This window comes from Antechinus flavipes, chromosome 3, assembly GCF_016432865.1.
Source record: "Antechinus flavipes isolate AdamAnt ecotype Samford, QLD, Australia chromosome 3, AdamAnt_v2, whole genome shotgun sequence".
In the NCBI taxonomy this organism is placed as follows: Eukaryota; Metazoa; Chordata; class Mammalia; order Dasyuromorphia; family Dasyuridae; genus Antechinus; species Antechinus flavipes.
Window position 1 is genome coordinate 634,823,822 of NC_067400.1, and position 16,049 is coordinate 634,839,870.

The following is a 16,049-nucleotide window of genomic DNA, read 5'->3' on the forward strand; positions in this document are numbered from 1 at the left end:
ATGCAGAATCCCAAGAAATTCCTGTTTTTCAAGGGAATCCCTCTCTTTCCCACTTTTCATGATGTGGAACATATTCACAGAATGCAAGATGAGTTTGAGTTTCAGGATGAAGATGTCATAGTAGTGACCTACCCTAAATCAGGTAAGGAGCAGGAGAAGGAAACAGGACATGGGGAAGGAGGCTAGAAGAGATGAGCTTTCTTCTTCTGTTCCTCTACATTCCAGGCTCAGACCTCAGAGAACAAAGAGACTTTAGACTGCAGGTAGCCCAGCCTTCTCATTGGGGACCAGAGATTCCTAAACTTTGGTGCACCCTGGCCTCTCTGGCAGGGAGTTTGGTGAAGCTCATAGACCCCTTTTCAGAATAAAAATGTGAAATAATTAGATGGAAAGCTAAACTTTCGTAAGAAGTTATTAAAAACAAAGTTGTCGCCCTCAACTTCATGTATTTTCTGAAATCTCTCTATAGATACCTCTGGAGATTCATGGACACTTAGGTACAGTAGAGTGAGAATGATTCATTTTTGTGAGTTCAAATCTGGACTCAGACACTTCCCAGCTGTAGTGCTTTCCTGGGAATATCTTTTAACCCTGTTTGCCTCAGTTTCTTCATCTGTAAAATAGCTTGGGGAATGGATAGCAAACTACTCCAGTATCTTTGCCAAGAAAACCCCAAATGGCATCAGAAAGTGTTTAGTAAGACTTCAAAAATTGAACAGCAACAACAAGGTCTGAGAAGGAAAGAAGCTGGCCAGGAGCCAAAAGGCCACCAAAAAAGACACAGAGAAGTCTTATTATCCTGACACCACAGTCCCTCTTTGCTTGTGCTTGTCCCTCAGGAATGTGTCCTGATCCTCTTTAAAGGAAGAAGTGTTTGAGACACCCGGGGAGGGCCAGGCTAGATTCACGCTCCTGTTCCCAGAAGTCAGTGTCACTGGTAGATGGGGAAGAGTCACTTGTAGGAAGAGTGGAAAGGGACTATGTTCCAGACAGTTTCCAACTGAGACTGGATTTGACATTTCAGCAGAAGGCTTCAAGAGAAGCAACGTTCCCACCCAGGGCCTCCTGACTCTACATCCAATACTTCATTAACTCCAACACTCCAAGATCTCTGGAAGGTCACCAAGCTTGCATGGAAATGGTACAACTGGGATTAGAACTCAAGTCCTCAGACCCCAGGGCAGAGGGGCACTTGTACATATGCTGTGCTACAGCTTGCTGACCCAGCCCTAGAAATGCTCCCTGCTGCCCTCCTCCCATACCTTTGCTTATGCAGAACTCAAAACACAGAATGCACTTCCCATGCCCATCTCTCGGGTAAAGTTGGGGACAGCTAGGTGACACAGTGGATAGAACACCGGCCTTGAAGTCAGGAGAACCTGAGTTCAAATCTGGTCACAGACACTTAACACTTCCTAGCTGTGTGACCCTGGGCAAGTCACTTAACCCCTGTTGCCTCAGGGGGAAAAAAAAAACTAACCAACCAAACAAACAAAAACCCCTAACTTTCTGGTGAAGTCTTATTCCTTCTTTGTGTCCCAGAAGTCTCTGCCTTAACTTCTCAATCCCATCAGGGATGGATCTTCCCCATGACAGCTCTTTTTCTCTTACATCTCTCATGCAAACTTCCAGGCAGGTCTAGCTAGTGGCATATGTTTCACAGAGTTGCACTGTCTGGGTCCACCTCACGCCATTATAGTGAGCAACTTCAATTCTGGGACTACGTGCTTGTGTCTCCCAACTCTGATCACAATACACTGATATATTGTACACTAAGCCTAGATTTTGTACGGGCCGTCTCCCCCATGCCTGAAAGGTTCCCCCTCTTTATCTTGGTCTCATACCTTCCTTGGCTTCCTGCAGGTCTGAGCTCAAATATCACCTTCTACTGGAAGCTTTCCATGAGACTCCCAACTCCCTGCTCTTTCCTCTCTGAGATCCCCTGCATCCATTCTTTATGTCACTTATAGGAACTGAGTTATTCACCTTTCTCCTCTTACCTTAGATTATGAGCCCCTTGTGGTAAGAGACTTGCCTTCCCTCTGATCCCTAGCATTCAGCACAGTTCCTGGCACTCTGCAAGTGCTCCAAAGATGCTTGTGGAATCGCCATAGTCTCTTTGGTGTAGCCACCCACCTCTCCAGGCACATTCGAATTTCATCTCAACTTAGTAAGCAGCACTCTCTCAGGTAGAGCTGGGGAGTCCTTTCCCCTCCTCCTGTGGAAGTTTTCCACTGGCTGGTTCAAATATGGGCAAGACTGAAATCTGTGAAGCCTCTGCTACCTCAAAGTGTCTGTGATTCTGTGAACAAAATAATCATGAAAACCTAACCCAGCTTTTGGTTTTTATTCCATGCAGGAACCCATTGGATGGTACATATCCTCAGCCTAATCTACTCAAAAGGGGACCCCACTTGGGTTACATCTGTCCCTCATTGGAAACGTTGTCCCTGGATAGAGACAAAAAATAACATAGAAATGCTCAAGAATAAGGCAGACTTCCATCTCTTCACTTCCCATCTCCCAGTCCATCTCTTCCCCAAGTCGTATTTCACCAGCAAGGCCAAGGTGAGCATACGAACAGATATCTAGGAGTTGTGTTGGAATCTTTACAAACTGTTAAGTCATAAGAATTTTTAAAAATCTTCAGGAATCATTGGATTTCCTAACATAAGATGAGACTGTTTTAGTTCTTGAAAAACCAGCAAGAATCATTGGATTCCTTGAGATAAAAAATTGTTGATGAGACTATTTCAGGACTTCAGAGCTTACGGGAACTATTGGATTCCTGGCACATAAACTAATGGACAATGGATTCCTTATGGACTATTTCTTGGACTTATGGACAAGTGTAAATTCTCAGGTTGATTCATGTTATTTGTTACATTACTGTGTTATATTGCTATGTGCTTATGTAAATTATGTGTAATGCCTCCCATATTGATGGATTTATATATACCATGTATACCTTGTTTCAGGTTCTGGCCCAAAACATCTCAACTCTAATGACTTAACAGTTTGTAAAGATTCCAACAGAGTTGGCAGCAAGATGGGACAGAGAGAAGCTGGAGCAACATTTCTGTTCCATATTTCATAGGAATTCAAGGATTGGAGGAGGCAGATGGAGGCTTCTCTCTGCTCTCCATCCTTTACACACTGCCTCATAATTCTCCTGCTTGTTCCTTCTGACTGTGTCACTGCTCACTTCTACCTCTGGTGAGGAAGGGCAAAGATTATCTGAGAACATTCAGGATAAGAGCATGAGATAAAGGAGAAAGGAAAGGAAAGAAAATGGAAGCATGAAGAGGATTTGGATAGATTTAAAGAAATGCTAAAAACTATACTGGAGATGGGGAAATTTGAAAGGAATTAAAAGGCTTCCTGGAGAATGAGTAGTAGTAGGATGGGATTCAGGAGAGACAGAAGAGCTGTTCTTGCACTATCTAATGGGACCACATATATACAAGTGGTTAGGTTACTTTTTATGCTTTTCTCCAAATGAGAAAGCCAGAAACAATGAGATGTGACAAATAGTGCTAATTGAAGCCAGAAAGATCCCTTTGAGATGGTAAGTGGATTTTCTCCACTTATACTTTCCCCTCATATTCTGTCACTCAAAAATGATTTGATTATTTCTTGCAATATTGTGTCAAAGTTGCTTTTTTGGTCACAGCTTTCAGGTAGCCTAATTATTCTTATATTTTCTCTTCTTAATCTGTTCCCCACATCTACTTTTCTAATGTTTCCCATTCTGTTCTATTTTTTCATCCTTTTCTATTTTATTTTGTTATTTTCTGATCTCTTATATGTTCAGTGGCTTCCCCTTGCTCAATTTAAATTTTCAGAGTTATTTTCATCTTTGAGACTTTCTATCTCCTTTTTCAGTTGGTTAACATTTTCCCCCACAATCTTCTTGTTTTTTCTTGCATATTTTTTTGGTTTTCTCATTGTCTCTCATTTGATTTAAAATTCTTTTTTGAGTTCTTTTATAAATTCTCTCTGGGCAGGGAGATATTTCAAAGAATTATACTACTAACTGGATATGCTGGTTCCTTCTTTACAGAGCCATGTCTCAGCAGCACAGCTGGGCCTGGCATTCCTAATCAGCAGAGGTTCCCTCAGTCTTCCTGTATTTCCTGGACTCAGACCCCTGATTCCCCACACTGTCTGGGATGTGAAAGTTCCTGTGATTTTGACTGAGTCTCCTGCCAAACTTAACTAGCCCCAGGGTTCTTCACTTGCTTTTTCTGTGGAGCTAGCCTGGAGCTGTTTGCACTTCACCCAAGTTAAATCTCATCCTGGGGACTTTCTTCTCATCTTCTGTTCTCAGAAGGAACACTGTTCTACAAATCTTTGTTTTTCACAAGTCTACGTTCACTCTGAGGCACAAATTTGTTCTGTTTGTGGAGAAAATCTGGAGAGCTTGAAATGTTCTGACCTACTCTGCCACCTTCCCAGAGTCCTCTTACTAGCTTTCTTTGTAATAAGGCTTCCTAAGACCCACTTGATTTCATCCTCCAGAAGGTCTAGCTCTAGATCAGTAGCCACACCATCCTGGTTATCAGTAATGATAAGAGAGATTTCGTCTGCTTCTTTTGTATATTCTCACCATCTTTTCTTAATCTCTTCTGCTCCTGTTAACCCCCTACCATTTTTGTCTTTTATCTTGTCCATTTTTGCATCAAACTTGCCCTGAAATCTCTAATTTTCTTGAAGAGATCTCTTGTGTACTTTACTCTATTGCTTTCTTCTATTTCTTTCCATTGCTCATTTAAGAAAACCTTCTTGTGTGTCCTTGCTGTTCTCTGAAATTCTGCATTCATTTGGGCATATATTTAATTGACCTTTTTCTCTTCCACTTTCCTTTTTCCCTCAGCTTTTTGTAAAACTTCAGCAGACAACCATTTAGCTTTTTCACACTTCTTTTTATCTGGAATACTGGAATGCTTTTTCTTTGTTGCTGCCTCCCAGACAATATTTCTAACTTTTGTCCAGAGATCTTTACGCACTCTATATATCAGTTCTCATCCTTTAAATCTTTCAATTAACCTCCATTTCATATTCATAAATGATGTAAATTAGTTCATACTTATAGGGTCAGATGGTTTCCCCCTCTTTTTAAGTATAAATTTTTCTAGAAGAAGCTCAGGATCTGAACCACAGTCAGCTTTAGGTTTTATTTTAGCTGACTACACTTTTCCACATTTGAATGCACAATATATAAACAATGAGATCTCTGTATCAACCATCAGGTGATATTTGTGTGTAGAGGTTCTTTTTAGGTTGTTGAAAAGAAGTGTTTGCTATGACCAATAGGTTATTTTGACAAAACTCTATGAGCTTCTGCCCTGGTTTGTTTTCTATACCAAAATCAATCTTACCTGTTATTGCAATTATCATTTAACTTCCTACTTTAACATTCCAGTCCAATTAATGAGTGTGATTGTGATTTTTTGTATTATTTCTAGAAGATGTTATAGATCTTCATAGAACTTATTCACTTTGGTCTCTTTAGCATCAGTAGTTAGAGACCTAGCTTGTGTTACTGTGACCTTGAATAGTTTGTTTTCGATTTGACCAAATATCACTCGGTATCCACAGTAGCATATGTAGTGATCATGTGAATCAAATTCAATCATTCCCTTCCATTTAAATTCACTGACACCTAAGATGTGAATGTTTAATCTTTCTATCTCCTATTTGACCATATCCAACTTATCTTGGTTCATAGATCTTATATTCCAGATTCTTGAGCAATATTTATCTTTATAATATCAGCTCCTTTTTTTTTTCACTAGATGCACTCATAGCTCAGCTTCCCTTCCAGTTTGCCCCAAGCATTCCATTAGTACTAGAGATTCTTATAGTTGTCCTCCATTCTTCCCCAGGAGCATATTGGACACCTGATCTAAGGGATCATCTAAGGTGTCAGACCTTTTATCATTACATTGTTGTGGAAGGAGGTAATTCTGTAACTTAATGAAATTATGACCTATGTTTTAGAGAATTACTCAAGATAGACAGCTCACAGGGGAGAGTTCTGACAAAAGGTCTTCCACTGGAGAAAGAAATGGCAAACCATTTCAGTATCTCTGCTAAGAAAACAACATAGACAATACTAATACCATAAAAGTGATTTTAAATAGACTTGTGTAAATTGATCATTTTTGGAATCTGCAACATCATAATGAAAGACTTTATTCTGAGTTAGTTTAGGAGGGAAAAATGGAGAAAAAACTTGTGAAAGAGTTTTTTCCCAGTTCAAACTGTTTGATATCCCTTCTGCTTCTATTTTTTGAAATAACATTTTATTTTCCCCCAACTATGTGTAACCTACATGTAGCAATAATTTTAAAACATTCATTGGTTTTTATTAAAATTTTGCGTTCCAAATTTTATCTCTGCTCTCCCTCTTCTTACTCCACCCTGAGTCAGAAAGCAATCTTATATAAGTCATATGTACTATCACATAAAAAATTTTATTGTTATTTATTAAGTTCAATAAGGCAAATGAAAGAAGGAAGGAAAAAATAAAGAAACAAAAAGAATCAAGAAGAAAAAAGGAAGGAAAGAAAGAAAGAAGAGAGCGAGAGAAAAAGAAAGAAAAAAGGAAATAAAGGTGAAATGAATAAAAAAAGAAATGAAAGAAGGGGGGAATAGTATGTTTTAATCTGCCTTCAAAAAACATTAGTACTGGGGCAGCAAGGTGGTGCAGTGGCTAGAGCACCAGTCCTGAAGTCAAGAGGACCTGTGTTCACATCTGGTCTCAGACACTTAAGACTTCCGAGCTGTGTGACCTTGGGCAAGTCTTTTAACCCCAATTACCTCAGGGAAAAAAAAAAACAGCCCAAAACAAACAAACAAACAAACAAACCAAAAAACCAAACTACTCTAGAGGTGGATAGTATTTTTATCACGAGTCCTTCATTATTGTCTTGGATCGTTATATTGCTGAGAAGCAACACCAGTTTATCATACTATATTGTTATGATTGTATACAATATTCTCTTGGTTCCACTCACTTCAATTTCTCCCAGTTCATGTAAATCTTTCCTGGTTTTCTAAAATAATCCTGCTTGGCATGTCTTATACCACATAATGTGCCGTTACAATCAGATATCACAGTCTGTTCAGCCATTCCCCAAATCTTGGGCATACCTTTACCAAATCTTAGCCACCACAAAAGAACTATTATAAATAATTTGCACAAATAATTCCTTCCCCTTTTTTACCTCTGTTGTATATAGGCCAAGTAGTGTCACTGTCAGATCAAAGGGTGCAGTTTTATATTCTACTGGGCATCGTTCCAAATTGCTCTCCAGAATAATTGGATCAGTTCACAACTCTACCAACATATAGTAGTATCCTACTTTTTCCACATTCCCTCCTATATTTATTATTTTCCTATTATTTTGTCATATTAGACAATCTGATCAGTGTCAAGTGATATTCAGAGTTGTTTTAATTTGCATTTATCTAATTAGTAGTGATTTAGAAGTTTATATGAGTACAGATAGTTTTGATTTCTTGATCTGAAAACTGCCTGTTCATATCCTTTGACCATTTATTCACTGAGGAATTACTAGTATTCTTATAACCCTAACTCTACATACTTGACAAATGAGGTCTTTATCATAGATACTCATTAAAAAGTTTTATTCTCCTTTTGTGTTTTTCTTCTAATTCTGGTTGTATTGGTTTTGGTTGTGCAAAAACTTGTTATTTTTATAGAGTCAAAATTATGCATTTTATATTTTGTGATGCTCTCTATATCTTGTTTCATCTTAAATTCTTCCATTCTCTATAGATCCCATAGTTAAATTATTTCATGCTCTTCTACTTTCCTACTAGTATCACCATCTTTGAATAAGTCATGTATACATTTTGACCTTCTTTTGGTATACAGTGTGAAATGTATGTCTGTAACTAGTTTTTGCCATTTTATTTTCCAGTCTTCCCAGAAGTTTTTTTTAACAAATAATGAATTTTTGTCCAAAAAGCTTAAATCTTTGGGTTTGTTAAACATTAGCTTGCTGTGGTCATTTACTATAATGTCTTGTATACCTAATCAATTCTACTAATCCACCAGTTTATTTCTTAGCTAGGACCAAAGTGTTTTGAAAAATACCACTTCATAATGAAATTGGAAATCAGCTATGACTAGGCCACCTACCTCCACATTCTTAAAAAATAATGTCCTGGATATTCTTGACCTTTAATTCTTCCAACCGAATTTTTTCCAGCTCTATTAAATAATTTGCTATTATGTCAATATGTAAATTAATTTAGGTAGAAATGTCAGTTTTGCTGTGTTTGCTCATCTCTTTATAGTCATTAAAGTGATGTTTGTTTCCCAGCTTTTCAGCACTCTGGGCAACCCCTATTCTGGTTCATCAGACAAAGAGATCTGAAAGATCTTGCTCTAGCCACTAATATTTTATTCATCAAGGATTCCTTTGTGATTTCATGGTTCAAAATGAAATTGTAACGTTGGATTTATCTGGGGAAGCATCTGAGAACTTCACTTTAATACCTTTCAAGTAGTTTAGAATAGGTTTATCATGTACTTGAACCAAATTTTTGTACAGGTTGTGAATCAGAGAATTGGAAGCAAGAGAGCAAGAGGGAAGAGGAATAACAGGAGGAAGAGAAGGAAGCAGCATCCAGAGCAGATGGCACTAAAATAACAAATATTCCATTAATGTATGGGTTTGACTGGATGGCTGCTTCTCTTCCCTTCTGCCTCTCTCATTCTGCAATGCTAGAGCTTTCTGAAGAATAACTTGAGTTAAAGGAAGAAGAGAAGAAGAAATCCAGGAAAATGCCTGAAGAGGAGGACATAATAAATATAAAGAGAAGAATAGAGATTTTCAGGCTGAAGCTGGAAAGAGAAGTACATTAAGGCTGTCACATATTGTATCCAACCACTTTTCCGAAGAACGCTGAATGTCTGGGATATCCGAGCGGATGTTCACATTTCTACTGTGTGGAACACCATATTCATTGGAAGATGTCTGAATAAGTTGTTCAGTCATATTTAAGATATTAGAGTGTCCTGACTTCCTTCTTCACTTGCCTTCCCCTCCATTTTCCCTGACTTATGTCATCTGGGCCCACTTTGACTTTTAGTGTACATTCTCTGTGATTTGTCCTTGTTTGCATTGTCTGCACTCTTTTAAATGTGTTAATTAGTATATATCCAGAGTATCTTCATCTGCTTCTTCTGAACATTATCCCTTTAGTCAGTCAAATGAAACATCTGATAAGCATTCAATCTATCCCCAGAATTGTTTCCCTTTGTGTCTTCAGGATTTTTTGGTATAGAATTTCCATTCCCTCCAGAACAGACATCCCTTCTATTGGATACTTCTCTTTCCCATACTTTTCAGCTGAAAACTATTTTAATTTAAGTTACAAGATTCCTATCATACACAGTACTATCTGTTCTTTATTTGAACGCCATCCTCAGCCAGGATATTGTCATGCCTTTATTCTAAGCCATTGTCTAACAAATGCTTATTCCCTTTCTTTCCTTCTTTGTCCTTATTGCTAAGTAAATGACTATATTTGATATCTAATAGTGTCATAACCATGAGTAGCTGCTTTGCTTTAATAGAAAGACATTGGCAGGGACTCAAAAACTAAAGTCATGAAAGAGGAAATTATTTTCTCCACAAAAGAATCACGTATAGAATTTTGACAAAGTCTAAGTGAAACACTAATCCTGAGGTGGTTTTTCTATGAGAATCTGACATTATAAGAGCAGTTGGGAAAAGCAATCTAGCCCATGGGGTGAGTAGGTGTTCCCATGACCATAACAGAAGTATGCAAAGTTACCAACATGAGTGATCCACTCTACTGAGTAATTACAGCTGGGGAAAGAGTAGAAACAGTTTACCCACTAGCAGCAACTGCCAGAGATAATTTAGTCAGCCAGCCAAAAAGGATTTATTAAGCACCTGCTACTTGCCAGCACAGTAGTAAAACAAGAGATATAAGAAATTCATGGAGAAAGCAGCTCCCAAAAATGGGTCAAATGTTCTCCCTGCTAGAGATGCTTCATGAAGAAGGAAAATGGATGTGATAACCACCCAATGTTCCAATTTCTCTTTCAGATCCTGTATGTTGCCAGGAATCCAAGGGACATCCTTGTGTCTTTATACCATTTTAAAAATCATGTCCCATCTTACCCGTTATGTCCAACTTTTGAGCATTTCTTGGAAGACTTCCTGCAGGGAAATGGTGAGTGAAGAAGGAATGATGGAGCTGCATCCTACTTCCCCTCCTCCCTTTTCTCTGTTTTCTCCACACCCTTTTGCCATCATAATGAAAATCCCTATTTTCTTGATATCCTTTCATTTCCTGGGAGGCACATTTATTCCAACAGCCCTATAGACAGGGCAATGACTGCCTCCCCCACCTTAGAGAAGAGAGTTAGATGTGATAACTGCGAAAGTGATTTTTTCAAGACTATATGACTAAGAAATTTTCAGGGATGACAATAATTGGGGCCCAGGCCTTTTGAATCTAAGACTAGTGCTCTTTCTGAAAAGCAAAGTCTGTAGAGACCAGCTCAAGGCCTGGATTGAAATGCAAATTATTCAAATTCCCCTACTTCCTCAATAGTGAAGTTTTAATGTCTTTTACTTCAGGGGGCCCAACCTAGGCCTTTTGTCTTGCTGAGAACTCTCAGGCTAAGGCCAGCACCTAAACCGAGTTCTGGGTTGTACTCGTGACTTCCCTGGGGCTCTTCTCCTAGCTAGCCTTCTCTTGTTTGACATTTTTCTGTGACTGGGAATCAAGCTCCCTCTCCTCTTCCAACCCCCACCATTCTCCCTATCCTCCCTGCCAGACACACACTGTACGGTAAGAGCAGAACTTCTTTGATCATGACTCTTATTCTGACAAGCATCTAGGGCAGAGTAAGCAGCTTATCAATCTGAAACAGAAATAACCTGGGCTCCCATCCTTCCTTTTCCATTCATTTCCAGTTCTATATGGGTCCTGGTTTGACCACATCAAAGGATGGCTATCCATGAGAAATTCAGAGAAGTTCTTGTTCCTAACCTATGAGGAACTTCATCAAGTAAGGTTCCTGTCCTTTTCTCTTGTCCCCTTTCTAGGGGCCCCCATTAATGTAACTGTCTTCCCTTTCTCAATTATTTCCAATTTATCTTGCATATATCTTAGTTCTGCATGACAGATTGCATATTGTTTTAGTCAGAAAAGGAACACTATTTTCTAAGGACTATGTGCCAGGTATTTTGCTAAGTGCTAGGAATACAAAGAAAGGCAAAAGATAGTTCTTGCCCTCAAACAGCATAAAATCTAATTGGGAATAAATGTGCAATTTGTTGTATGAATAAGACTGTGTAATTAATTGGACACATTCAGGAGACAGGCAGGCTAGCGTGAAGAGGGTTGGGAAAAGGTTTCCTGTACAAGGGGGAATTTCAGTTAGGACATTAAAGAAGCCAAGGAAAGTAGAGAACTTTCCAAGCATGGGGGAAAGTCAGAACAAATACCCAAAACCAAGACATGGAGGGCTGTGTTCATCAGAGGCTGAGGGGAAAGCAGACACAAACATCTAGAAATGGGACAGAGCACGCAGACCTAAGGAGAAAGGTGGAGTATCAACCCAGCATGTCAGAAACTGCATCAACAGAGCAGCTGAGAAAGAGAAAGAAGGAATGGATTCCAGTTCAGAGAGACCAGACTCTATATGCCAGTATTTGGTTCTGAAAGTACCAACCTATGATGTAGTAACTTATTAAAAAAAAAACAAAAACAAAAACAAAAAACAGACCATCAAGTGTGCTTTATAGTACCTGCCAGTTCTGATCCTGGGTCCATCCTCTGGTCTAGTTAAGTCTGCTCACTCTGAATCTCCTCCATGGAGATCCTGGCATTTATCAAGAGTTCTTTGCAGGACATCTCCATATCTGTCAGATTTTCTCTGTGTGATTTGGAAACCTGATGGGAAGAGCTCCCAAAATCCTGAATAAAAAGGAAGTCTTTTCTCCTTCTCAGAAATCTCTTGAGCTTTTCCTTACTCAACTTCCATATCTATTTTCCTTCCTGTTTGATCTTCCTTCTTTCCTTTTTTTATGGTTTTGTTCATCCTTTATCTCTTTCTTCTTCTATCTTCCTTTTTATCTTTGTCTTATCTTTTTCTTCTCTCTTCATTTCTTAATGTTGCATGTTTTTCTAGAATCTTAAGGTCAGTGTGGAAAAAATTTGCCAATTCTTGGGCAAGGAGCTGAGTGAGGAAGAAATCAATTCAGTCATGAAGAATGCTTCCTTCCAAGTCATGAAAAAGCACATCATGGAAAACAAAGAACCTATGCCTATAAAAAATACGGAATCTGTCAAAAACTTTTTGATGAGAAAAGGTGAGAAGCAATGGTCTAGGACCATTAGAGAGTTAAGTAGATGGTTAACACCACCCCCTCTCACCCCCATCCCAATTGACATCTAGGCAGTCAGAAACAGAATCAGAAAAGGTGTGAAGCACAAAACAGTACAACAGAAAAGAGGTAGCCAAAGAATTTGTCCCAGTAATGTAATAGACTGTAGTATATTTTTATGCAATGACACACTCAGAGATAGACTGCATGAGTTTCCAAGAAAACTTCTATCAGGTTTTCCTGTAAGTGAGGAAAAACAAATAGAGGAGGAGTAAGAGGAAGAGGTAAGCCTTCCTGTCAATACTGCATGAAAGATGAAGGATGAAGAGAAGAATTCCCTGGTTGCAGGGGAGTGTGCTATCCCATAAATATCAGTCAATGCAGTCTACCCATGACTCCTTCCTGAGTCAAGGGGGAAGGAGAAAGGGATGGGAAAAAATGATCACTAAGGACATGACCCAAGCACCTGTTGCTCTCATTTCATATGTGACAGGAATCTGTGGAGACTGGAAAAACCACTTCACAGTGACTCAAATGGAAACATTCAGCAAGCAGTACCAAGAGAAGATGAAGGGGATGGACCAGGATCTGTTCCCATGGGATCAATGCTGAGATGGAGAATGTCTGGTATTCTCTATTTCACCTATATATGATCAACAAATGATAATTCTGGCTCCTCCTTTGCATCCCTCTTCTACTTTTTATTCTCTTATTTCAATAACTAGCAGAAAGAAAATTAGAATTGAGAGACAGGACATCCAGGCTACTTCCCAAAGGAAAGTTTCCAGTGTGGGTCCCTTACTCAGCATGCTAATTGTACCTTTGACACACATACTCTGCATGCTATTGTGGAAAGGTCCTTTTAAGCCTGTGATTTAAACATAAAAGAATGCTGAATGTTGTAGGCATGTTCTACCTGTTGAGATGATGGTGACTGTAATCATTTCTTAACAAATTCATAATGCTAAGAGATTATGAAATGTTAAATAATGCTTGCCTTGATGAAACAAATTTAATGACTTCAGTAATGATGAATAGTTTGCAAAATGAGTTATTTTTCATTGATCCATTGGTTTCTGGAACATTTCTAGCTTAAAATAACAACAACAGGATGTCCTTACAGTTAAGCAAAGCTGCTTGTGTGACCTGTAAACAGCAAAAAAGGATACATTACATATAAGGAAAGCTGGTGAGGAGATTTTTTTTTTTTTTGGATTTTTGCAAATATAACCTGAAAAGCTTTAAAGGAAGGTAAAAAAAGACAGCTGTCCACCTATATTGACCAAAGTTGAGTCTATAGAGAATTATAGCCAGGTCCTGGTTAGTGTGCAGAATGAATCTCATAGATGCACACATGATTCACATTCACATTGCATTTTTCCATTGGGCTGTAGCCAGTGGATATATTTTTCATAATAATAACTGAATAATGACACCTAGAAGGCATAGGACGCCTTTATGTAATTCGTTATTTCATTAATTAGGACCTTACTGAAGTCCAAATTTAGGAAAAACAATAGAGGATGAGATACTGAGGAATTCAGCGGAAACACAATTGAAGGAAGGAGTGAAAGCTATGCTATCACATGTCCATAAATAAAATTTTAAGTATAGGTGTCAAGCTGATGAATTAGCCTAATATAAGAAATCAATTTTGAATAAAAATAATGAAAAGTTAATGAATCAGAATTTAAGCCCTCAGTCTATGTCAGGCACTTTGCTAAGCACTAGAGTTACAAGTATCAAAAGCAAGACAGTCCCTGTACAGAAAGTTTACATTTTAATAGGAGAAACTAGCTATGTTTAGAAGTTCTCTAGGGTTATCTGTGGCTCCCCCTCTCTGGTTTTTGGAGAAGCATCTGGATGCCTCTGTTCCTTCTCTTCAGTATTTGTTGTCCTCAAGGATTGAAGGGTATGCCAGTGGTGTGTGAAACCTGATACTGTGCAAAAAAAGTGTGCAAAATGTTTAGAAGTATATGCAGAGGGGCAGCTAGGTGGCACAGTGGATTGAGCTCCAGCCCTGAAGTCAGGAGGACCTGAATTCAAATCTGGTCTCAGACACTTAACACTTCTCAGCTGTGTGACTCTGGGCAAGTCACTTAACCTCAATTGCCTCAGCAAAATAAATAAATAAATAAATAAATAAAAGTCTATGCAGGTCCATTATCTGTTTTTATTGCTTTTGGCACACCCATGATTGCAAAAGCTTGTATAAGGAATTCAGTGACCACTTGGCCTGTCTCTTTTGTTGCTGGTTTTGCAAAAGTGATTCCTGAAAAAGTGTCTACCACAACATGGATAAAAGACAGACCACCAAAAGATTTATAATGGGTCACATTCATTTGCCGAATTTCATTGGGTCTTAAACTATGAGGGTTCTTCCCTGGAGGGAGCATAGGAGCCTGGAAAGGAAGGCAAGCTGTACAGGCTTTTACTATGCTCCTAGATTCCTCTCTTGTTATTCCAATGTAAACATAAAGCTCGAGCAGCCCACTAGTATTTAAAATGAGATTCTTGAGCGTGCTGAATTAGGGAATGTTGACTAACATGGTGAGATCTGCCTTTTGAGTTTCCAAGAAAAATAGTTGCTAGAATACCAGTATGAGAGTGAACGTGGAAGAGGTAATCCTTAACTGGATGTTTTCTCACTTGCTCTTGAAGTTCCTTAAAAAGCTCAAATACGGCATAGGCTACAAATTTTATCTGAGCTGTGGCAATTCTTTGTACCACACCTACTGAGTGGGCTGAATCAGATATTCTATTTGTATCTCCTGGATAATAAGTAAGAACTAGCATAACTGAATACAACTCCTGCTGAGTGGACTGAAAAGGAGTTCTGACTACTCTTTTCTTCAAAAATCCATGGCCAATAATGTAATAGCTGGATTATCATTAAGAGGACCCATATGTAAAATTTGGAGCTGTGCCCAATAAATTTTGCCAGCATACATTAGTTATCCCAGATAACTGTATTATTCATTTAATGGCTTTTAAAGAGATTCTAGCCACAAGCACTGGGTAAGGAGTAAGGCTTTGTTCTGGTTGTGCTGGGAGGTTCACCCACTCTCTTAAACTGTCTCCCTATGAAGGACTGCTGTGGATGCCTCTTGTGTAGCAAAAATTAATATTTCCAAGGGTTTTTGAGTGACTCTTTCAACCACATTGGATAAAGCCAGCTCAACCTCTTTCAGAGACTCTTGGGCTTCTGTTGTTAGCTGGTGGGATCTGTCTAAAGCAGTGCCTCCCCTTAAAATGTCATACAATGGTTGTAATTGATAAGTAGTTAAGCCTAACACTGGACAGATCCATTGGATGTCTCCTATCAATTTCTGAAAGTCATTTAAGGTGTTCCACTTCTCTGTTCCTAAAGTGTAATGGGCTGAGGCTCAAGTTGATGTACTGAGGTCCCAAGCACATGAGGCTAAATAGTAATTGGACCATACTCTATTAATATATAAGCTTGGAGAAAGAATGGCCCCTGCCCACTCTTTGTGCAAGTCCTGATGTGTTGTATAGGAAATGACGATTTTGGTAGGTGGAGGCAGGGGAGTGGAAAAGGACAGGGAAGGAAAGCCTGCTTGCATTGCGATTGCGGCGGCTTTTCAGCTCAGATCCCCCTCTGTTAGCTGGCTTCCTGTCGCA

The 16,049-nt window shown here is 38.9% G+C and overlaps 1 protein-coding gene across 1 annotated transcript; it reads left to right on the forward strand.

The window, feature by feature from the left end:
* On the forward strand, nt 1-13,289 carry LOC127557689 (sulfotransferase 2A1-like). The gene is made up of 6 exons (XM_051990995.1): nt 1-142; nt 2,360-2,568; nt 10,116-10,242; nt 10,992-11,086; nt 12,212-12,392; nt 12,901-13,289. The coding sequence occupies exons 1-6, from the start codon at nt 1-3 to the stop codon at nt 13,017-13,019; spliced, it is 873 nt and encodes a 290-aa protein (XP_051846955.1). The 3' UTR covers nt 13,020-13,289.
* The last annotated feature ends 2,760 nt before the right edge of the window (nt 13,290-16,049 follow it).

Coding starts and splice junctions, on each gene's coding strand:
- LOC127557689 (XM_051990995.1), top strand. CDS start 1: ATGCAGAATCCCAAGAAATTCCTGTTTTTCAAGGGAATCCCTCTCTTT. Junction 143..2,359: donor AGTGACCTACCCTAAATCAG/GTAAGGAGCAGG, acceptor TATTCCATGCAG/GAACCCATTGGATGGTACAT. Junction 11,087..12,211: donor CCTATGAGGAACTTCATCAA/GTAAGGTTCCTG, acceptor ATGTTTTTCTAG/AATCTTAAGGTCAGTGTGGA.